Source organism: Anarhichas minor, unplaced genomic scaffold, assembly GCF_050575085.1.
Source record: "Anarhichas minor isolate MPS153535 unplaced genomic scaffold, ASM5057508v1 ptg000031l, whole genome shotgun sequence".
Taxonomy (NCBI): domain Eukaryota; kingdom Metazoa; phylum Chordata; class Actinopteri; order Perciformes; family Anarhichadidae; genus Anarhichas; species Anarhichas minor.
The window spans coordinates 1,833,557-1,851,247 of NW_027466477.1; the positions used below are offsets into that span (position 1 = coordinate 1,833,557).

Below are 17,691 nucleotides of genomic sequence, written 5' to 3' on the forward strand. Positions count from 1 at the left end.
TTAGATCAGAATGAAGGACTTTAATAACATTAAAGTGGTGGACACCTAAATAAATACAATGCAGTCCAGTCAGTCAAGCCATACAGATAATAAAACAGAATACATGTTAAGGTGCGGAGCATTTCTATAAGAAGCACCAAATGAACAAAGCTACAAAGTACAGCCTTCAATAAAGTAGCAGCGGTGCAGCGTGGTCATAGATAGTTGTACAGTATCAGATTTTTTTATTAGGGCTGGACTTTGAACCTCTTCATCATTTAATCATTTAATCATCAGTCAGAAATGAAAGCGTCGTTAGAGTCCGTCCTTCAACGCCACACACACACACACACACACACACACACACACACACACACACACACACACTGAAGGCTGCTCAGCTGAACCACGTAATGGCTAATTGTCCCAGCGGTGGCAGCATTAGTCGCTCTGTAAGCAGCCTGCCAGCCTCCTGGTGGGCCAACAACATGTGGCGTTCCAGCTCAGAGGGTCCGTGACAATACCCCCCCCTCTGTCTTTGTGTGAAGTCGACAGCATAAACAAAGCAACTGACCTGAGGTGTCTCTTTAAGTCCCAGTAATCTGTATGGACTTTTTAAAAGTATGTTTTTCTTGATATGTTCGATGCCAAAGCGGCTCATTTACATCAGTTTGTGTGTGCCGACTAAAACCTTCTGCACATACAACAACAATAAACCTGGTTTACTGCAAGACTCAGGCAGCTTCATGGGGCTAACGAGGAGGCCTACAGAGGTGGGGACAGGATCCTGTACAACCAGGCCAGGAACACACTGACGAGGGAGATCAAGGTAGCAAAGAGGAGCTACACTGGAAAGCTGGAGAACAGGTTTCCAGCCAACGACCCCCCGTCAGTGTGGAGAGGCCTGCAGGTACTCGCAAACTACAGGAGACCACCCCCCCACTGAGGAGAACCACCAACTGGCTGACGACCTGAATGTGTTCTCAAACAACCACCTACACCCCCTGCCTCCTCCTCAGCTCTCCCAAACGACCCCCCCCCCCCCACACACCGGCACTGAGGATCTGTGAAGAGGATGTAAGTCGGCTCTTCCACAGACAGAAGATCAGAAAGGCTCCGGGTCCAGACGGTGTGTCCCCCTCCTGCCTGAAAGTCTATGCTGACCAGCTGGCCCCCATCTTCACACAGATCTTCAACCGATCCCTGGAGCTGTGTGAAGTCCCCTCCTGCTTCAAACGCTCCACCATCATCCCGGCAATACTCCAACCCAAAACTCTCCCAGCTCACTGTGCAGCCTCCACCTGTCAGTGGATCACTAACTTCCTGACAGACAGGACGCAACAGGTGAGGCTGGGAAAAATCACATCCAGCAGAGGTTGTACTTCCTGCGCCAGCTCAGGAAGTTCAACCTGCCTCAGGAGCTGCTGATCCTGTTCTACTCCACCATCATCCAGTCTGTTCTCTGCTCCTCCATCACTGTGTGGTTCGGATCGGCCACCAAACAGGACAGGAACAGACTGCAACGGACTGTCAGGCAGAGAGAATCATTGGTTCCAGCCTGCCCTCCATCCTGGACTTGTTCACCTCCAGAGTCAGGAAACGGGCTGGAAAGATCACTTTATGTTCATATATATATACTTTGGGATACATGTTTATATGTATATTGTACACAGTCGTTAAATGTTTATACTTACATCTGTTCTACTTTTTTTGTTGTCCTTGTTTTATTTTTATATCTTTCTTGTTTATTTGTATATTCTATGTACGTTGTACGCAGACATGGCCAATGAAGCTGATTCTGATAAGTCTCCACAGTTCGGTGACTGAGATGCTGTAACGTTTACTTAATTTCTTGGAATGCAGGAAAATGTACGATCCAGTTGTAAATCTTTGAGTTGCCTTTCGGTGTCATGCAGTGTTATTGGACGTCTGGTCCATCTGGAATGAGGACATTTGACACCATGCAGCGCGTGTCCTTCACAGGACAGTCAGAGAGTCAATAATGGGGGAAACTTAAGAATGGTGTGCTTCACAGTGGGAAAGAACAAACAATGGGTTCCTCTTCTTCCATTTACCGCACTGAACACGATATACTCTCTGCTGCTAAGTATCAAAAACTGCTTCCGTAGTATTTAAAAGATGTATAATAGTGACTATAAATAAGATACAGAGTTTGAACATGAAAACCCAGATTGTCTAAAGAGTGTTTCTCTCTTTGACAGCGATCTCCAACATGGAGGTCCCCAGGAGGCCTCAGCCCTCCTCCTTCACACTGGCTCTCCCTAAACCGGCCTCATCCGCTCTGTCGCCCCTCGGAGCCGCAGAGAAGGTCGCCAACACAGACCCGAGGAAGGAGAAGCTCCAGGAGAAGAACGACGATGGAGCCGCAGAGAGAGATCAGTTCGGAGAGGAGACGTCCAGCACCGAGGAGGAGCTCCATGTGTTCGCCGAGGCGTCGGCCGAGACCTCCGAACCTGTGAATACAAATACCTCCGCCCAGGAAATAAATGTAAGACTTTCCTCACAGGATAGTTTCTCAGAGGAGAGCTCAATGTCAGAGGAGCGGATGGCAGCGGAGGCCGAAGAGGCCAGAAAGAAGTGTGAAGAGGAGGAAGCGGCGGCTAAAGAGAGGGCCGCCCAGAGACAGATGCTGGCCCTCGAGGAGCTGGTCCAGTCCGAGAGGAATTACCTCCGACTGCTGCAGCTCAGCACTGTGACCATCAGGAGCAACCTGAAGAAGCTACAGGTACGAACCAAGTCTCAGTGGAGAATAGTAGCACCGGTATGGAAAAGTTAATACGACTGAAACTGTTGTATTCTATCGTTTCGCCTGTGAAATGTCTTGAGAGCCTGAAGTGGAAGTCTTCACATTGATTGGGCTCTCAGTTGTCGACAAGTGATCTATCGTGTGCAGGACCTTTATTTTATTGGTTTATTTATTTAGCCAAGAGGCCATTTTAAAAACCTTTCTTTCATTAAATAATAAGTTGTACGTCTCAAAGTGGCAGCAACTTGAAAGCCTTTGTTCTTCACAGTGTGTAAATGTTACCGTGGTGCTCCGTTACAGTATTAAAGGCTCTATTTACGGGATTCAGAGCATATAATCGTACAGCAGCATGAAGTCTGTCCTATCATCTACCACCACATGACCACAAAGGTGTGTTTGGTTCCTACTGCTGCAAGTTGTATTAAAATATCCTTCAGTCAATTTTAGCTCTGTGTTTTGAATTTGTAACACTTTTGATGGGGCCTTTTAATTAACATGTAATCACCACATGTTGAGTTGGTCCTGCAGCCTCGAGGTTTATTGTCGCGTTAGCTTTTCATTACTTGTCTGAGGTATTGCTTATTACTGCTAAATAATCATTTATTTTCGCGGCGGTAATGAAATGAGGCCTCGTAAAACGGGCCGGAAGGACTGAGCTGTGGATGAGCATGAAAATGATAAAAGGAAGCGAGGGAACGGGAGATGAAGGGAAAGAGACTGAAACAGAAATAAAAAGGAGGAGGGGAAGAGCTAAACTATGGGCTGATGACGTGTTCAGGGAGATGAACTGGTGAATGGAGGAACAGCTGATGAGATAGACATTAAAGATGGAGGTTTGTCCTTGTTGTGTGCCATTGTCCAATGTGTGTTAGGAATGTAAGTTACACAACATGACGGATGGAGGAAGGACAGACGGAGAGAGACGGAGGAATAGAATAGACATGTGAGTGAATGGTGCCATTGTGAGACGGGAGAGATGCTGGTTTGTTTTCTGTGCAGATTGTTCAGCGTTCCGGCCGTGCCCACCACCAGCATCTCATCAGAATAGAACAGAGACAAACAAAACGGCCCTTCATCAGCTCCGCGTCACACACAATCACACGTTGCACAAGATAGACATTTCATTTGAATAAATGTGGATATTTGTTGTACTACTATTGCAGAGGCAAATTAATGTGTCTCGTCGAAAACCTTCATATTTAATCACATCTCCTCCTTTCTGCCTGCCCGTCCACCACAGCCTCCTCCAGCCAGCCTGGACAGCATGTTTCTCTACATCGAGGAAGTGATGGACGTGTCCAGTCGACTCCTCAGCCTGCTGGACCAGAAGCAGGTTCAGCCTGGAGACCCTCACTTCCTGGAGACACTCTGTAAGGGGATCACTCTTTCACTCTTTATTTCCTGATAACATGAGCATGTTCAGCCTTCCAGCAGGAAGTGGTGGCAAGATAGCTGCTGGTTTCACAGAGGTTTTCTCTTCTTAGATAATTTGCTCTGATCACACGTGTTGACAGGAAACACACAAAACCTTCACACGTCTTTGTTATCGGAGGTGGTTTTCACATTCATGTGAAACAAGTTCACGCTGATAAATCCACACCAAAGGTCTCTGCATGTGGTGGTGGGTGCAGTCAGAGTTGTAGTCTGTCCAAATTTTGTTTGATCCTGTTAGACAGTTGTGTGAAATTGTCATATAAATGAATGAGTAACGAGGTCCCAGTGACCTTTCACCACCAAATTATAATCAGTTCACCCTTGAGTCCGACGTTTGTGACAAATCATTTTCCATACAGTTTGATTTGAGTCTTTATTCACATCTAATATGTCAGAGGTAACCTGGACACAATCAAACCTGACACACATGTTCATAATAAGTAGGCGGTATTGTCAATGTGACGGTGCAGAAGCCAAAAATATGAAAATTTGAAAAATAAATATTTTCACACTTTTTAAATACAGGTGCAAGTAGAAAGTGGTGATCTGGAAGGAAGGAAGAGAAAGTGAAAGATGTTTTTTTATGTCCTTTAACAGCATTCGATAGTTTCTCGGCTGTTGATTAAATTTGTCTGCATGATGACAATAACGACACTGAAGTGGACAATAAGAGAGTTGTTCGTCACACAGTGTGGTTCTTCATCTTCAGTCACTGACAGCATGGATTGTGTTTGACATGATGAGCGATCTTTCTTATTTGCAATAATCAGTTTATTAAATGAAGAGTACAACTAATTTGCTTAAGATAGAATCGCTATTTATTTTAAGCATCCGTTAGCATTTTAAAGTTTGTACTTCTTTTTGGTGCTCTTAAAAACCAAACTGAATACACTTGTGTTGTGAGCATGATTTCTATGTGTAAATAAGTAGGCGTATGTTTTGCCTCCCTGACAGGTGACTCGTTCCTCAGCCTCTCCTCAGACATCGAGGTGGCCTACAGGGAATACCTGGCCAACTACACCCAGGTGACGGTGCTGGAGAACAGCTACAAACAGAAGGAGGCGCTCTGGAACGACATCGTCGGAGTCATCAAGACCTCTGCGTAGGTTTTCTGTTTGCTTCACACGTATATATTTGATACGGCTGCAAAGATGAAATTACACCTGGATAAACAATAGACCTAACGTGTCGTTGATTTCGATCTCCAGGCCCGAAATAAACGCCACCTCTCTGAGTTTCTTCCTGGTGATGCCGGTGCAGCGCATCGCCCGCTACCCGCTCCTCCTGCAGACCATCCAGAAACACACGGACAGAACCCACCCAGCCTACGCACTTCTGGAGCAGACCGCTCACACCTCCATCGCCCTGAACTGTCGCATCAATGAGTACAAACGCTTCAGAGAAGTTGGTGAGAATACTGTCATGTATTCTAGATTATTATACATCTGAAGTCAAGCATTCAATCCCCCATGTGGCAGAACAGAGAGAGAGCAGAGTGCTTCTTTAAAGCACATTTCTTTCTTCCACATTAACTTTCCCTCTTTCTGTGATTGTAGCTGACAAATACAAGAAGACAGAAACCCTGACCATAAAGGACAAGATCAACCGCCTCAACACCCACAGCATCGCCAAGAAGACAGCGAGGCTCAGCCAGCACATCAAACACGAGACTGGGATAGTACCTAAGGTAGGATACAAGCTTGATGGCACTGGTTTAAATATCAACCGCCCTGCTGAAGTGTCCTTGAGCAGCACAAGGAACACGTTACGTTTCATGGTGCTTGTGCCTGACGGTAACTCACCCAGGCCTCTGAGGAATAGATCATCTTCCAGTAGACACGCTCCCTCCAGCTGCAGTGCAGTGGTTAAAGATTAATCTGTGATTTACCTGCAGGGACGGTGTATTATATGACCTGTTATTGAAGCTGCTGTTTGCTCTGGCCTGCTACACCCGTCAGTCCACTTTCAGCTCTGATCAAGCATCCTCGCATGTCTCCTGTGGCCTTCTCTTAATAGCTGCTCACAGGATTACATTTTCCTACGTTGCCGTTTGATCTATTTTTCACATTTCTCATACAGTATGTAGGTTGCAGGTGCGTTGTATGTAGAATATAAAGGAATCACACTGCAGGAAAACAATTTCTGTGCATAATCTGTGCATTCATTCAGTCATTGAAAGCTATTTGCTTTAACTCTGTGATATAAAACTAGAGCTGCTCGGCCTCGGAGGACAGAATGGATTCGTAGCACCGTTCCCATTTCAATGATGAACATTGTAAAACTCAGAAGGAGAACGTTAACGAGCGATGTGTCTAGAAATCATCATGACAAAATGTACCAATGTTGCATAACTGCACTTTGGTAAAAGTGATTATATTTAAAAAAATCTAATGGTAGCTTCCTAAACTACGTTCTGATCCAGAAATCTGACATCTTGCAACCAAAGTAAATATAAAGCATATAGAGAATATTTTCTGTCTTTATTATTTACTGTATGTAAGCGTTTAACTGACACTTAAATGATTCATATAAAATGTTCTTTGAACATTAAAATCACAAGTAACCAATAGTATGCATTGGGATGCCGTAGCCATTCTGACCTCAATGTGTTATAAATAAAGACTGAGAAGATGTGACTTTTTAAAGTGCTGCTATACAGGGTGATAAAGCCCTTTTTATCTCATTGCATGACAAACGTTTGTCTCCCTGCGTGTTGTTCTCCAGCTGGTGGACGAGGAGTTTGACGTTCTGGAAGGTTTCTTCTATGTTCTGGAGCACGGGATCCTGGAGCTCCTTGAGAACGTGGAGACGTACCTGTACCACCTCCAGGTAGGCTGCATTTCTTTCAAGTGACGCTAACTAGTGGATAGTACTTCATCTGAGACTGATACACAATGAGGTACAATCCAGAGTCTGTCCACAGTTCTAATGTACGCTAAATTTAGAAGGGTGCTCCAGCCCGTCCTGAGACTTGACCAGGACACTTCCTGGTCACTTAAGACCAGAGGAGAAGTGGAACATAACTGGATATGTATTCTTAAACATGTCGCCATGTGTTCCTGAGTCACACTGTGCAAACTCAGAGGCCCCTGAGGTCAAAACACATGAGTTTCTGTGTACCTGTAGAGTATCCCTCTAAAATGATCCCAGGTTGAAGCTGCTTTTTCCTCTTTCTATTCCCAACCAACAAGGATCAGCACTGTATCCTCCTCTTTTATTTTCCTACTCGTATAAGGCCTGTTCTTCTGTTGTCCTCTTGCTGTAATTATTGACAATTTTCTTGTAAATCCTCAAAGCAACTTCTCTTAGCGACCTCTATTCTGGACCTGGAAACCAGAGAACAAAAAGCAAACTATAAATTCTGTTAACTCGCTATTTATTATCAAGAAATGAGCCTATCAGACATCAGAGACCTGAGCAGGGTTTGACAGCTCCTCCTCCTTCTTCTTTGTTGGTGTGCAGCGGTTCCTGTCCTGCAAAACAGAGGAGTTTGACCTGGACATGGACGGAGAGAAGTACCCTATTTGTTACAAGGAGATCTCGACCGCTCTCAGACAGTGGATTCTGCCTACATTTGTGAGTCCACCCGCCATTCTCATACCTTACGTTTTTTTACTTAAATACCTCAGTAAAACAAATACTACAAGCACATTTGCTGCATATTTACTTGCACTAAAGTTAAACATATAAAAGTATCTAAATAAAACACCCTGCTAGTCTGAGTCGATAGTTGCGTTAACCAGCACAGCATTTGTCTGACGATAACCATCATCAACATTTCCATTGCAGGAGAAGAGGATGAGGACGTTGATCCACAAGCCGCTGTGTGCACTCCGTGACCTCCTGGTGGGCCCGAGGAACCTGATCAGGAAAAGGCTGGACAAGCTGCTCGACTACGAGTTGATCGAAGCCAAATCCAACCTGAGCTACGAGGAACAGGATGTGGCCAACACGTACAGGTAGAGAGAGAGAGAGACGGAGGTAGAGAGACGGAGGTAGAGAGACAGAGGTAGAGGTAGACAGAGAGACAGAGACAGACAGAGAGGTAGAGACAGAGAGAGAGACAGACAGAGAGGTAGAGAGAGGTAGAGACAGAGGTAGAGAGAGAGAGTGTTTGTTAACTACAGGCTGGACTTCCACCGTGGTTTGGAGTTTGTGTTCTTTTTATTTGTCAGATTTTTAAGTAGTGCGACCACCGGTTTTGTCATACAGTTTAAGTCGACTGTGATCCACTTTAATTGTAGCTTTCAGCTATTTGACTCTTAACTTCTCCACCAACAAAGTCCAGGCTTCTCTGAGTCAGCGTGTCGAGTCAGACAGTGGCTCTATTTGAACGATCACGGTCTATCTGATCACACGCTGATGTTAAGATGAGGGTGAGCCCGATCAATGAAAGGATTAAACAATAGTTAAATCCCAAATGTTGGGCGTCGCTCACCTGTAAACCTCTCCTCTCCTCACAGGACAATCAACACGTTGCTCCTCAATGAGCTCCCCCAGTTTAATGGCTTGGCGCTGCAGATGATCTGGAGCATGCTGGGGACGTTCAGCTGTCTGCACAAAGACCTCGCCTCCGACATGGAGCAGCTCTTCCAGAGCTTCGCCCAGCAGGTGATCTCATACGCACGATGTTTTATCCACACGGATAAAGATGAGACTTTTCAAAATGTTTAATCGAAAAAACCTTTGGTTTTCATTTGTTTTTCTTCCAGCTTCCTCACAGCTCTCTCAACCGCAGTGCATTCTGGGAGTGGGCGGAGTGTGCTGTGCTTGAAGGTGCGAGGAGGATGGAGACTTTGTGTCGAAGTGTGGAGGACACGCTCAACGCTCCCGCCGCCCAGGTGGGTACAGATGGAGCTGAGGTAGTTGACGTGTCACAAGTGTGCTTTGTTGGCTTGTTGACCAGGAATGCTGGGTAATTTACCTCATTAACCCTCTGAAGCCCAGGCCTAGTCTTATAAGTCAAAGGTAGACGGACACGGTGATCGACGGACCGTAAAAGAACAATATCATCAAGACGACAGTGAGCACAATAAACGCATTAGAGGACGTGTCATTGGACACCTGAGCTCCATGTTGGATAAAAAACATTTACACAACACGACATGTTCCAAAATAGAAAGGTGTCACAGAAGGTGAAGGACAAAATGTCCCAAGAGACACCAACGTCCTGTGCAAACGTACCAGGCATGAAAGGCCACATTTACAAGTCTTTAAAACCTATTGTTTACCTCTACATTGATCACAATATAGTAGTCTTATTATTAGTATTTCATTTATACTACCTGCTACACGTGTTGGTTCCTGTTTTAAGTAAAAACCAGACAAAACTGCCATTATATTCTTACCCGTCATACTTACCTTACCACTGGAATTTAACTCTATGAATGCTATATTACTAATAATATTGGTGTGGCCTGATCTTTATCTGCAACTGTGCAGAAATACTGTCTTTACAAACTGATTAAATAAACATGCAGAGCTTTCAAATATTGATTTAGAATTTGAATGTCAACCTTTTATGAATGAAGCTTCAAAAATAGTTTAAACCAAGCCAGCATTGTGGCTCTAGGAACACTTTGGTCCTGCTCTCAGATAGATTGCCTTAATAAATAATTATAGACATTGATGGTCCCCAGAGGATGAACCCTAATTACACTGATCCCCTGACTTCTCATCTCGCACCACCAGCAGGTTAGTTCACGACTCTAGAATAGCAGCAGTGTTGTATTTGTTGAGAGGACAGTGACTCAACAGGTTTCTTCATTACTGTGTCATGATTACTCCTTTGGTTTCTTGATGTCATTGAGCTAAACACATCTCTCTAACACTCTAACGCGGCCTGTATTACCTGCTTGACCACATGTCTAAGTCACGTTCTTTAAAGCCACAGAATCAACAGGTTGCAGCCGTGTCATAATCACTTTGAGGTTTATTCTAATAATAACCTCGGTGTGGACTCTGAACAGCTTGTGACAGATGATACACATTATTTACTGTGCTCATCGCTGTCAAACATGTTGTACGAGATGAAGAATGTGCCAAGTCATCACAGCGAGTCATACCTGCAGCTTTACGTCACTCACAACAACACATCAGTCACAGATGAGAAGATTGTGACTCACGTATCCAGCGACAGGAAACGCTTGATGGTTTCTCTAAGAGGACTTTACTCAGCCTGCTGCCTTTAACTGTCTCAGACGTTTTATTCATAATGTCAACAAAGAGCTCATTTAAAAGAGTTTTTAATTTACAAATATGAAGGCCTCAAAATACTGGACTTTGATTGGTCAACAGCAGCATCTGTTAAATGAGATAAACCTGCTAAATTGAGGGTTTCTGTATTCCGTTAGAGGCTGAGCATTACTAGAATGACCATTTTCTACTCTGCTCGGGCCTTTCTCCTCCTTTTCACCTTTCTCAGGGCTATTTAAATATTGAATCTATTCACTCTACCTTCTCTTTCTCCTCATGGTGTTTTATTCGGTCAGCCTCTGAGTCCATCGTCTCAGCGCCGTCTGAAGCAGCTGACCGATAAGCACGGTTCTGGGAAGATCTACCAGGTGATGGGGACGGTGGTGGGCAGCCGGGACCTGGACCTGAACCTGGCCAGAGGAGAGCTGGTGGCCATCATCAGTGAGGCGGACACCCGCGGAGACAAACGGAGATGGCTGGTCGACGCAGGAGGTAAGAACCAACATGGTGCTACTGGGTTACTGGTTCAGACCTTTTGGTTTTTTACAAATTTGTACAAATTAGTTTGAGAGTAAGAACCATTAACCAGAGTTTAATTGAATGAGTAGCTGCTAGAAACCAAAGAATAATAGATGCTGCAGATGTTGCCGAAAGAAATATTCCAATGCAGCTTTTGTTAAATGGGACTATTTGGCGCCATCTTGTGGGGGGTACGTGTTACTGCAACTATACACAGGTACAGTTGTACTAGTTGATTAGTAAACTAGGGACATTGGCAGATAGGTGGCTAATTTTAGTTAGTGGACATATTATGAAAATGGATTTGGCTTCAAGAACAGTTTGATTTTTGTTAGTATCAGATGTTGTTAGTGAGATTTTAGGGTTTTGTTTTTGTTTGATTTAACGTTTCAGAAAGATTCCATATAAATTAGGATTTATACTAAGATCTCTACGTGCTGCTGACTAAATGTTACAAAAGTAGATAATGAAAACAGTATTTTTGATCATTGATGAAACATTTCGTAGTCCTCTCTTGTCAGCTTGGGCTCTGGAAAAGTGTCCATTTTTATCAATTTTCTGATATTTTAAAATCAAATAATGAATTAATTTACTGAAGAAATCTGCATCGATAGTGAAAATAATTGTGAGTTGCAGCCCTGACATATATAGTAACCTTTATCTGCGTATGTTGCACGCAGGCAGACGAGGGTACGCTCCTTCCTCGAAGCTGATTCGCTATCACCAGCCAACAGATGACCCGCCTCCTTCTCCACACCTGATGCTGCCTGAGGGCATGACGGCAATCAGACGACACTCCTACACCCCAGAGAGCCGGTCACTGACGGTCATGAGCCAGCCCTGCTTCCAGGTGAAAGATTGACTGATTAATTGATTGATTGATTGATTAATTGATTGAATGTACCTAAATGACGTAAACTTGACTCTCACTACACATAATGCTGCCTGTGCTGCCTAACTCTGCATATTAATGAGGTAGGAAGTAATTATCTTGATGCAAAGCTCCCTAATGACTCAAGATGCATAGTTCATGTTAAAACTACACCACCCAAATATTGAAGTGTTAAGTGAAATATTTTGACATTAACATTTTCTAATGTAACAATCTGCTTATGTTATGGCCTCGTTAGTGAAATAGACTCGTGTACTTGAACGGCCTTCCATGATAATTAGCTCTGCATTAAACAAGCGGCAACCTCTGGTACTGAAATGTGAAGCGTCTTAAAGCTGCATTCTCTCTAATGTCCACCAGGGGGCGACTCCTCTGGTTGTATAGAAGTCTATGAGAAAATGACTCTACTTCTCTCTTGATTTATTACCTCAGTAAACATTGTAAACATGAGTTTATGGTCTCAATCTCTAGTTTCAAGTCTTCTTCAATACAGCATGATGTTCATTTAGTACATTATGGTCCATTTAGAGTCTATGGCTGTAACTTGGACCTCAGCTTGTTTCTAAATTATCTGACATCAGACTCCAAACTGTGTGTGTTCATTATCTTAATGATACGTTACAGACTCGTGTGTGTGTGTGTGTGTGTGTGTGTGTGTGTGTGTGTGTGTGTGTGTGTGTGTGTGTTTATATGTGTGTGTATCTAAAGCTTGTAACTGATCGATGTGACAGAGCTCTGCAGCGGAAGCATCAATCTGTCAAATGTCTGACTGGTACTGTGTGTGTGTGTGTGTGTGTGTGTGTGTGTGTGTGTGTGTGTGTGTGTGTGTGTGTGTGTGTGTGTGTGTGAAAATCCCTGCATGGTCAGCCATGTGTGAGTGTAATCATGTGTGTTCCCATATCTGTAAGAGGCCACACTGGCATTTGTGTGTGTTATTAATGGAAAGGTCCATAATTGGCTGTTTAACCTTGTAAATGGGTGACTGTGTGAAGGGTTGAAGTGAATTTATAGCGCGCTGCAAGCTGAGATAGAGCATGTTTGTGTGTGTGTGTGTGTGTGTGTGTTGTGGGAATGATTTACATGTGCAGCACATGCGAGTGTGAGAGGCGAGTGTCGGGGCTTGTACATTTGTGATGGTTTATGTGGGTGTGTACACGGGAGGGAGGGAGATTTAGGTGAGTGGATGAGAAAGCAGTAATGCGTTCGGCATCGTGTGTGTGTGTGTGTCCTGGTACATGTGTCTTTGTGAGGACCGGTTTGAGCTTTAGACCTTCAGAGTGAGGACATGATCACTTCTTCAAAAGCCTGTATGAGGGTTCAGACCTGGTCCAGAATTTAGGACAGAATTAGCTTTAGGCCAGGGTAAAGGTTGGGGTGAGGCATTTAGTTGTGGTGTTAAAATGTGTAATGTGTAAAGCCACCTGCTCCAAAGAAATAGGGCCCATCGCCTCACCTCTAGTACTCGGCCCATACAAGCTAAGGTAGCGACGTCGCTGCACGCTCTACTCTCGGCGAAGCAGCCTCTCGGCCGCCGGGACGATGAGACGACTCATTTTCAAACAGACCATGGACGTGTTGTTGACGAGCCCTCGGGACAGCTCTACTTCTGCGTCCTCTCATGTTGGACTGAGGACAGACTGGACGCTACACTGACTCACTATCACCTCTAGAGGAACAAGCGGTATTACAAGACGGGCCGGGGCTACCTCGGGGCTAGCTGGTTAGCATGCTAAACTCAGAAGATATCTGCTACACAACACATGGACGTCTGTGACATAACGTCAACACTCTAACCTCTTCACATTCTGGTGATAATGTTGGTTCATGTGTAAATGTTTTAAACTGAAAATCTGTCCAGATCTTACACATTGCACCTTTAGGGTTAGGTGAAGAGACTAGATAGTGCATTACTTCAATGTGTGTGTGTGTGTGTGTGTGTGTGTGAGATATGCCTCCATACCGCCCGTTAAATTGAGTAATTGCTCCAGTGACCTTATAAAGGCGTTTTTTCATGACCCTGAGTCTGCTCGTATACAAAACACACACACACACACACACACACACACACACACACACACACACACACACACACACACACACGGGCAGGCTCTGTCTTCACTGTTCCAGATGTTTTTAAGCATCTTTTCTCTCCTTTCTGCTCTTTCGTCCACTCTAAAATATAAGTTTTCTAAATCGATACCGTTCTTTTGTTAGTGGCTGAGGAAACTAGAGATGATGCATCACCGTCAACCTTTAAAGAGCAGCAGCCGCATTGAGGTGCCAAATTCATCTTGACTGCAACTTCCTCTGTGATCTGTGACAGAGAGAGTATAACAAACAATAATATTAACTTCTGTAGACACGCAGGCAGCCTCGGTTAACTGTCTCTCTCACATTCGCGGCCCCTCCATGTTGTCGTGTCCATATATTAACACTGAACGGCGCCGTTGAGCTACACCACGCTCCTCTCAACTCTTTATTTCATTTCCATCAGACACACAGCTGCGGCGAGTGTTCACCTGCAGCCGTCGGCCGTGGCCACTTTACTTTATTTTCTCCTCCTCGTCTCTTAGCAAAATGCTAATTAAATGCTAATTGGTGTAGACCGTCAGGGCAGAGCTAATGTCGTAGCTGAGAGGTGAGCGGAGGTAAAGGGTTTGTTAATGACACCGAGCAGCCAGCTAAACCTGGCTATTAGCGCTGCTGCAGCACTCTGTCACTCCGACACGGGGCTCATTAGGGAGCCGTGTGTGTGTGTGTGTGTGTGTGTGTGTGTGTGTGTGTGTGTGGTGATGAGATGGGATTTGCCAAGATATAACTAGTGGGTTTAACCTTTTCAGAGAATGTTACAAAGATGTGTGGTTGTGTGTGCTCGCGTTTGTACCTGTGCGCATGTATCTGAAGTCATGCTCATTTCTTGAAGTGGCGTGTTTTTGTGTGAGTTTTGTTCAACATCAGTGTGTTACTTGCGGCCTTAATTGTGGATCCAAACTGAGTCCTTTCATACTGGGTTTCTGAGTTTGATCCGATATTTATATTTACTTAAATGTTGATGGACTATGTATCATCCCTCTCTTCCAGGTGCTGGCGGCGTATAACTTCACAGCGAGAGGAAACCATGAAGTTTCTCTCCGGGCCGGCGAGCCAGTTCGCGTCCTGGAGCCCCACGACAAACGAGGGAACCCTGAGTGGAGCCTGGTGGAGTCGAGAGGTGGCAAGAGAGGCTACGTGCCCTCCAACTACCTCACGATCACGCCTCTGGGGGCCGGGCCACCCGGCACGTACCAGCCCCACTGCTAGGAGGGAAGGAAAGGAAGCATGTAGAGTACGACAGAGGATTCACCGATACCGTCTCCATTATTGTTTTTCAGTTTTACGGCTGGATTGTTTTCGCTTATCTTCGGACTTAAGCTAGACCCACTTCCTGTGCAGAAGGAAAGTAAAAGTCGTCAAAATAATTTATTATGTAGCTCAGAATCACAAAGTGGCCTCGAATGGCTTTACAACATAGAACAGCTTCTATCCTGAGACTCTTGATTGAATGAAGTAATGTCGTAACTGTTTACAAGTGAGGGCTTATCGGCCTGCTCTTTTTAGTGTTCGCAGTAAACGCAGAGTGAAAGCGTGGCGCAAATAGCTGCAAATAACGGGATGTGGAATCTGCTTAATATTTGCGTGAAGACATGTCGTTACTGACGGTGTTAAATGGAGGAACAAATATTTTAGTATTGTCTATCTGTACAGAGACCGGTCAAAACTAAATGTGTTTAAGTGTCTGTGTATAAACCATAGACTGTCTCTGGTATAAATAGTAACGGCGCTGCCATATTTATAATGCCCGGCACTGATCGATGCAAGTTGCATTCAGATAACAAGCGTTTTAAAAGTTGTCTGCTTGTCGTCTTGCGGACGAAGCTGACGAAGCATGCGTCAGACTTTTATCAAGTCGGTATTATTAGTTTACGTCGGCATCCTTTTTATCTGTTTATATAAGTGGAGATGACAAAACGCTAGAAAGCCACCGATGAAGTGTAACGCTAGCACGTGTGCGACAGAAGGCCTTCACACATTTGCACTGTTGTGGCGTTTCGATGTGGAAAGTAAACCTGTGAAACACTCGTGGGCGAGGATTACCTTTCATACGTCGACAGAGCTTTAAGATCGCTCTGCTTCACCGTGGCCATGATCCCACAGAGTGCTGAATGCATAAATAAATGTGGAACACTGGAAAGAAGGAAGGAAGCTTACAGCCCTGGTGCTGGTTAGCTATATGGTGCTTGCTCATGAGCACTTTGGACAGATGCTTGCTCTGCACCTTGAGGCTGAAGGACAATCTTCAATCATGGGTGACAGCCGACCTCTGACAGAAGAGATATCCCATGATCCTCTGCGGGACAAAAAGGACACTTGAATTGAAAAGTATAGCGTGCATGTTCTCATTAGTCCGTGTTTTAGCGAGCTAAAAGCAACACGTGTGTGTGTGTGTGGAGTCTCCTCCTCCTCACCTGGAGGTAGGAGCAGTATTGTATGGAGACTGACAGGTACACAGCGCTCTCATCATCTCAGACTGTGTAATGTGATGTAAATGTGAAATGTCTCCAGGGCCGAGCAGGAGAGATGAGGGGGTGAAAGAGTCGGAGCGACTATGGAAAAAGGATGTGAGAGAAAAGTTCCTCTTCCGAGCTTCCCTCCTGTCTCTGTAAAGGTGCCGTGTCACCGGTGCACTTTCCTTCTCTCAGCTCCTCGTGCAGTGAGACACTGAATCGCTCCGTAAGGTGTTTTTTGGGGCTAAGAAAGGTTTTGATCGATGGATCTTAAATAGTACAGACGAGGACTGAAGCGACTTTCTTCCGTATTCAATGGGCGCCTGACGATGTGCCTCTCCCCGTGGCATCTCCTCCAGTCTGATGGACTGTGGAGACGTTTAGCTACTGCAGGATTTAAGCTGTTTTTGTTGGTTTAGCAAATGTTTGCCACAAAGTCTACAGATCTTCATGACAAGAAGAGACATTCTGTGCTCAAACAAAGTACCTTTCAAGGAACATTTTGTTTCTATACATTTAACTTTTAAAGTGCAACATCCCAAGACAATCATTTCTCCATTCGTTTATTATGTATGATGCATTTATTTACAGCTAAAAGATCCGGATGTCAGCAGTCTCACCATGTTGGATCTAGAATTAACGCCTCACGGTCGTATAACACAGTCGAGTTTCAGTTTACATGCCTGTCTGCCCAAAATCACTTCATCATTTTATCCTTTTAGACATTCGTATAAAATCTATAATTAACATTTCAACTCTTCAGTTCTGGTCAAACATGTCTTTTGTGAGGTCAAAGTGATTTTAAACACTTTTAAGAGATTCCTTATATGTTCATGATCGGCATGCTAAATAATGCAGCGACTTTATTCCCAAACAAAAATGGATTAAATGTGAAGAGCTTAAGCAGCAAAACGGTGTAACCCGACATAAAAAACACCACTAATCAAAATAGGCATCTAAAAATATTTCCCTGTTTAGCCACTAAATCGGTATTTAAGATAAAGACGCGGTCAATTAATTGTAGTTGCCAGACGGTGTCAAAATTAATAATAATTTTCCTGCTTTAAGAGTAGAATTTGAATCTCCTTTCAAGGATGAAGCGACTTTTAAATCTGTAAATTTGTAAATAACCTTTATTGTCTTATTCTCCGTCCAACGCGGCGGTGTCTGCTTGACAGTGACTGCAGAAGACGTTTCCTGAAAGTGTGGTGTTTTGCATAGATTGGATCCAGTGTACAGCATCAGCTAGCAGAGGGAGGGAGCTGCTCAGCTGGAGCTGAGCTGCTCCCATTCGTCTGAATGTCAGGACGGAGCAGAGCAGCGGGAGGGACGGGGACTGCGTGTGTGTGTGTGTGTGTGTG

At 44.5% G+C, this 17,691-nt stretch overlaps 1 protein-coding gene across 1 annotated transcript; it reads left to right on the forward strand.

Moving 5' to 3' along the window:
• The first annotated feature begins 2,206 nt into the window (after nucleotides 1–2,206).
• Nucleotides 2,207–15,086, forward strand: arhgef37 (Rho guanine nucleotide exchange factor (GEF) 37). Its single transcript, XM_076105341.1, has 13 exons — nucleotides 2,207–2,725; nucleotides 3,987–4,116; nucleotides 5,135–5,282; nucleotides 5,389–5,588; nucleotides 5,737–5,867; nucleotides 6,905–7,009; nucleotides 7,643–7,756; nucleotides 7,970–8,139; nucleotides 8,644–8,791; nucleotides 8,893–9,021; nucleotides 10,672–10,867; nucleotides 11,575–11,744; nucleotides 14,868–15,086. The coding sequence occupies exons 1-13, from the start codon at nucleotides 2,213–2,215 to the stop codon at nucleotides 15,084–15,086; spliced, it is 2,373 nt and encodes a 790-aa protein (XP_075961456.1). The 5' UTR covers nucleotides 2,207–2,212.
• The last annotated feature ends 2,605 nt before the right edge of the window (nucleotides 15,087–17,691 follow it).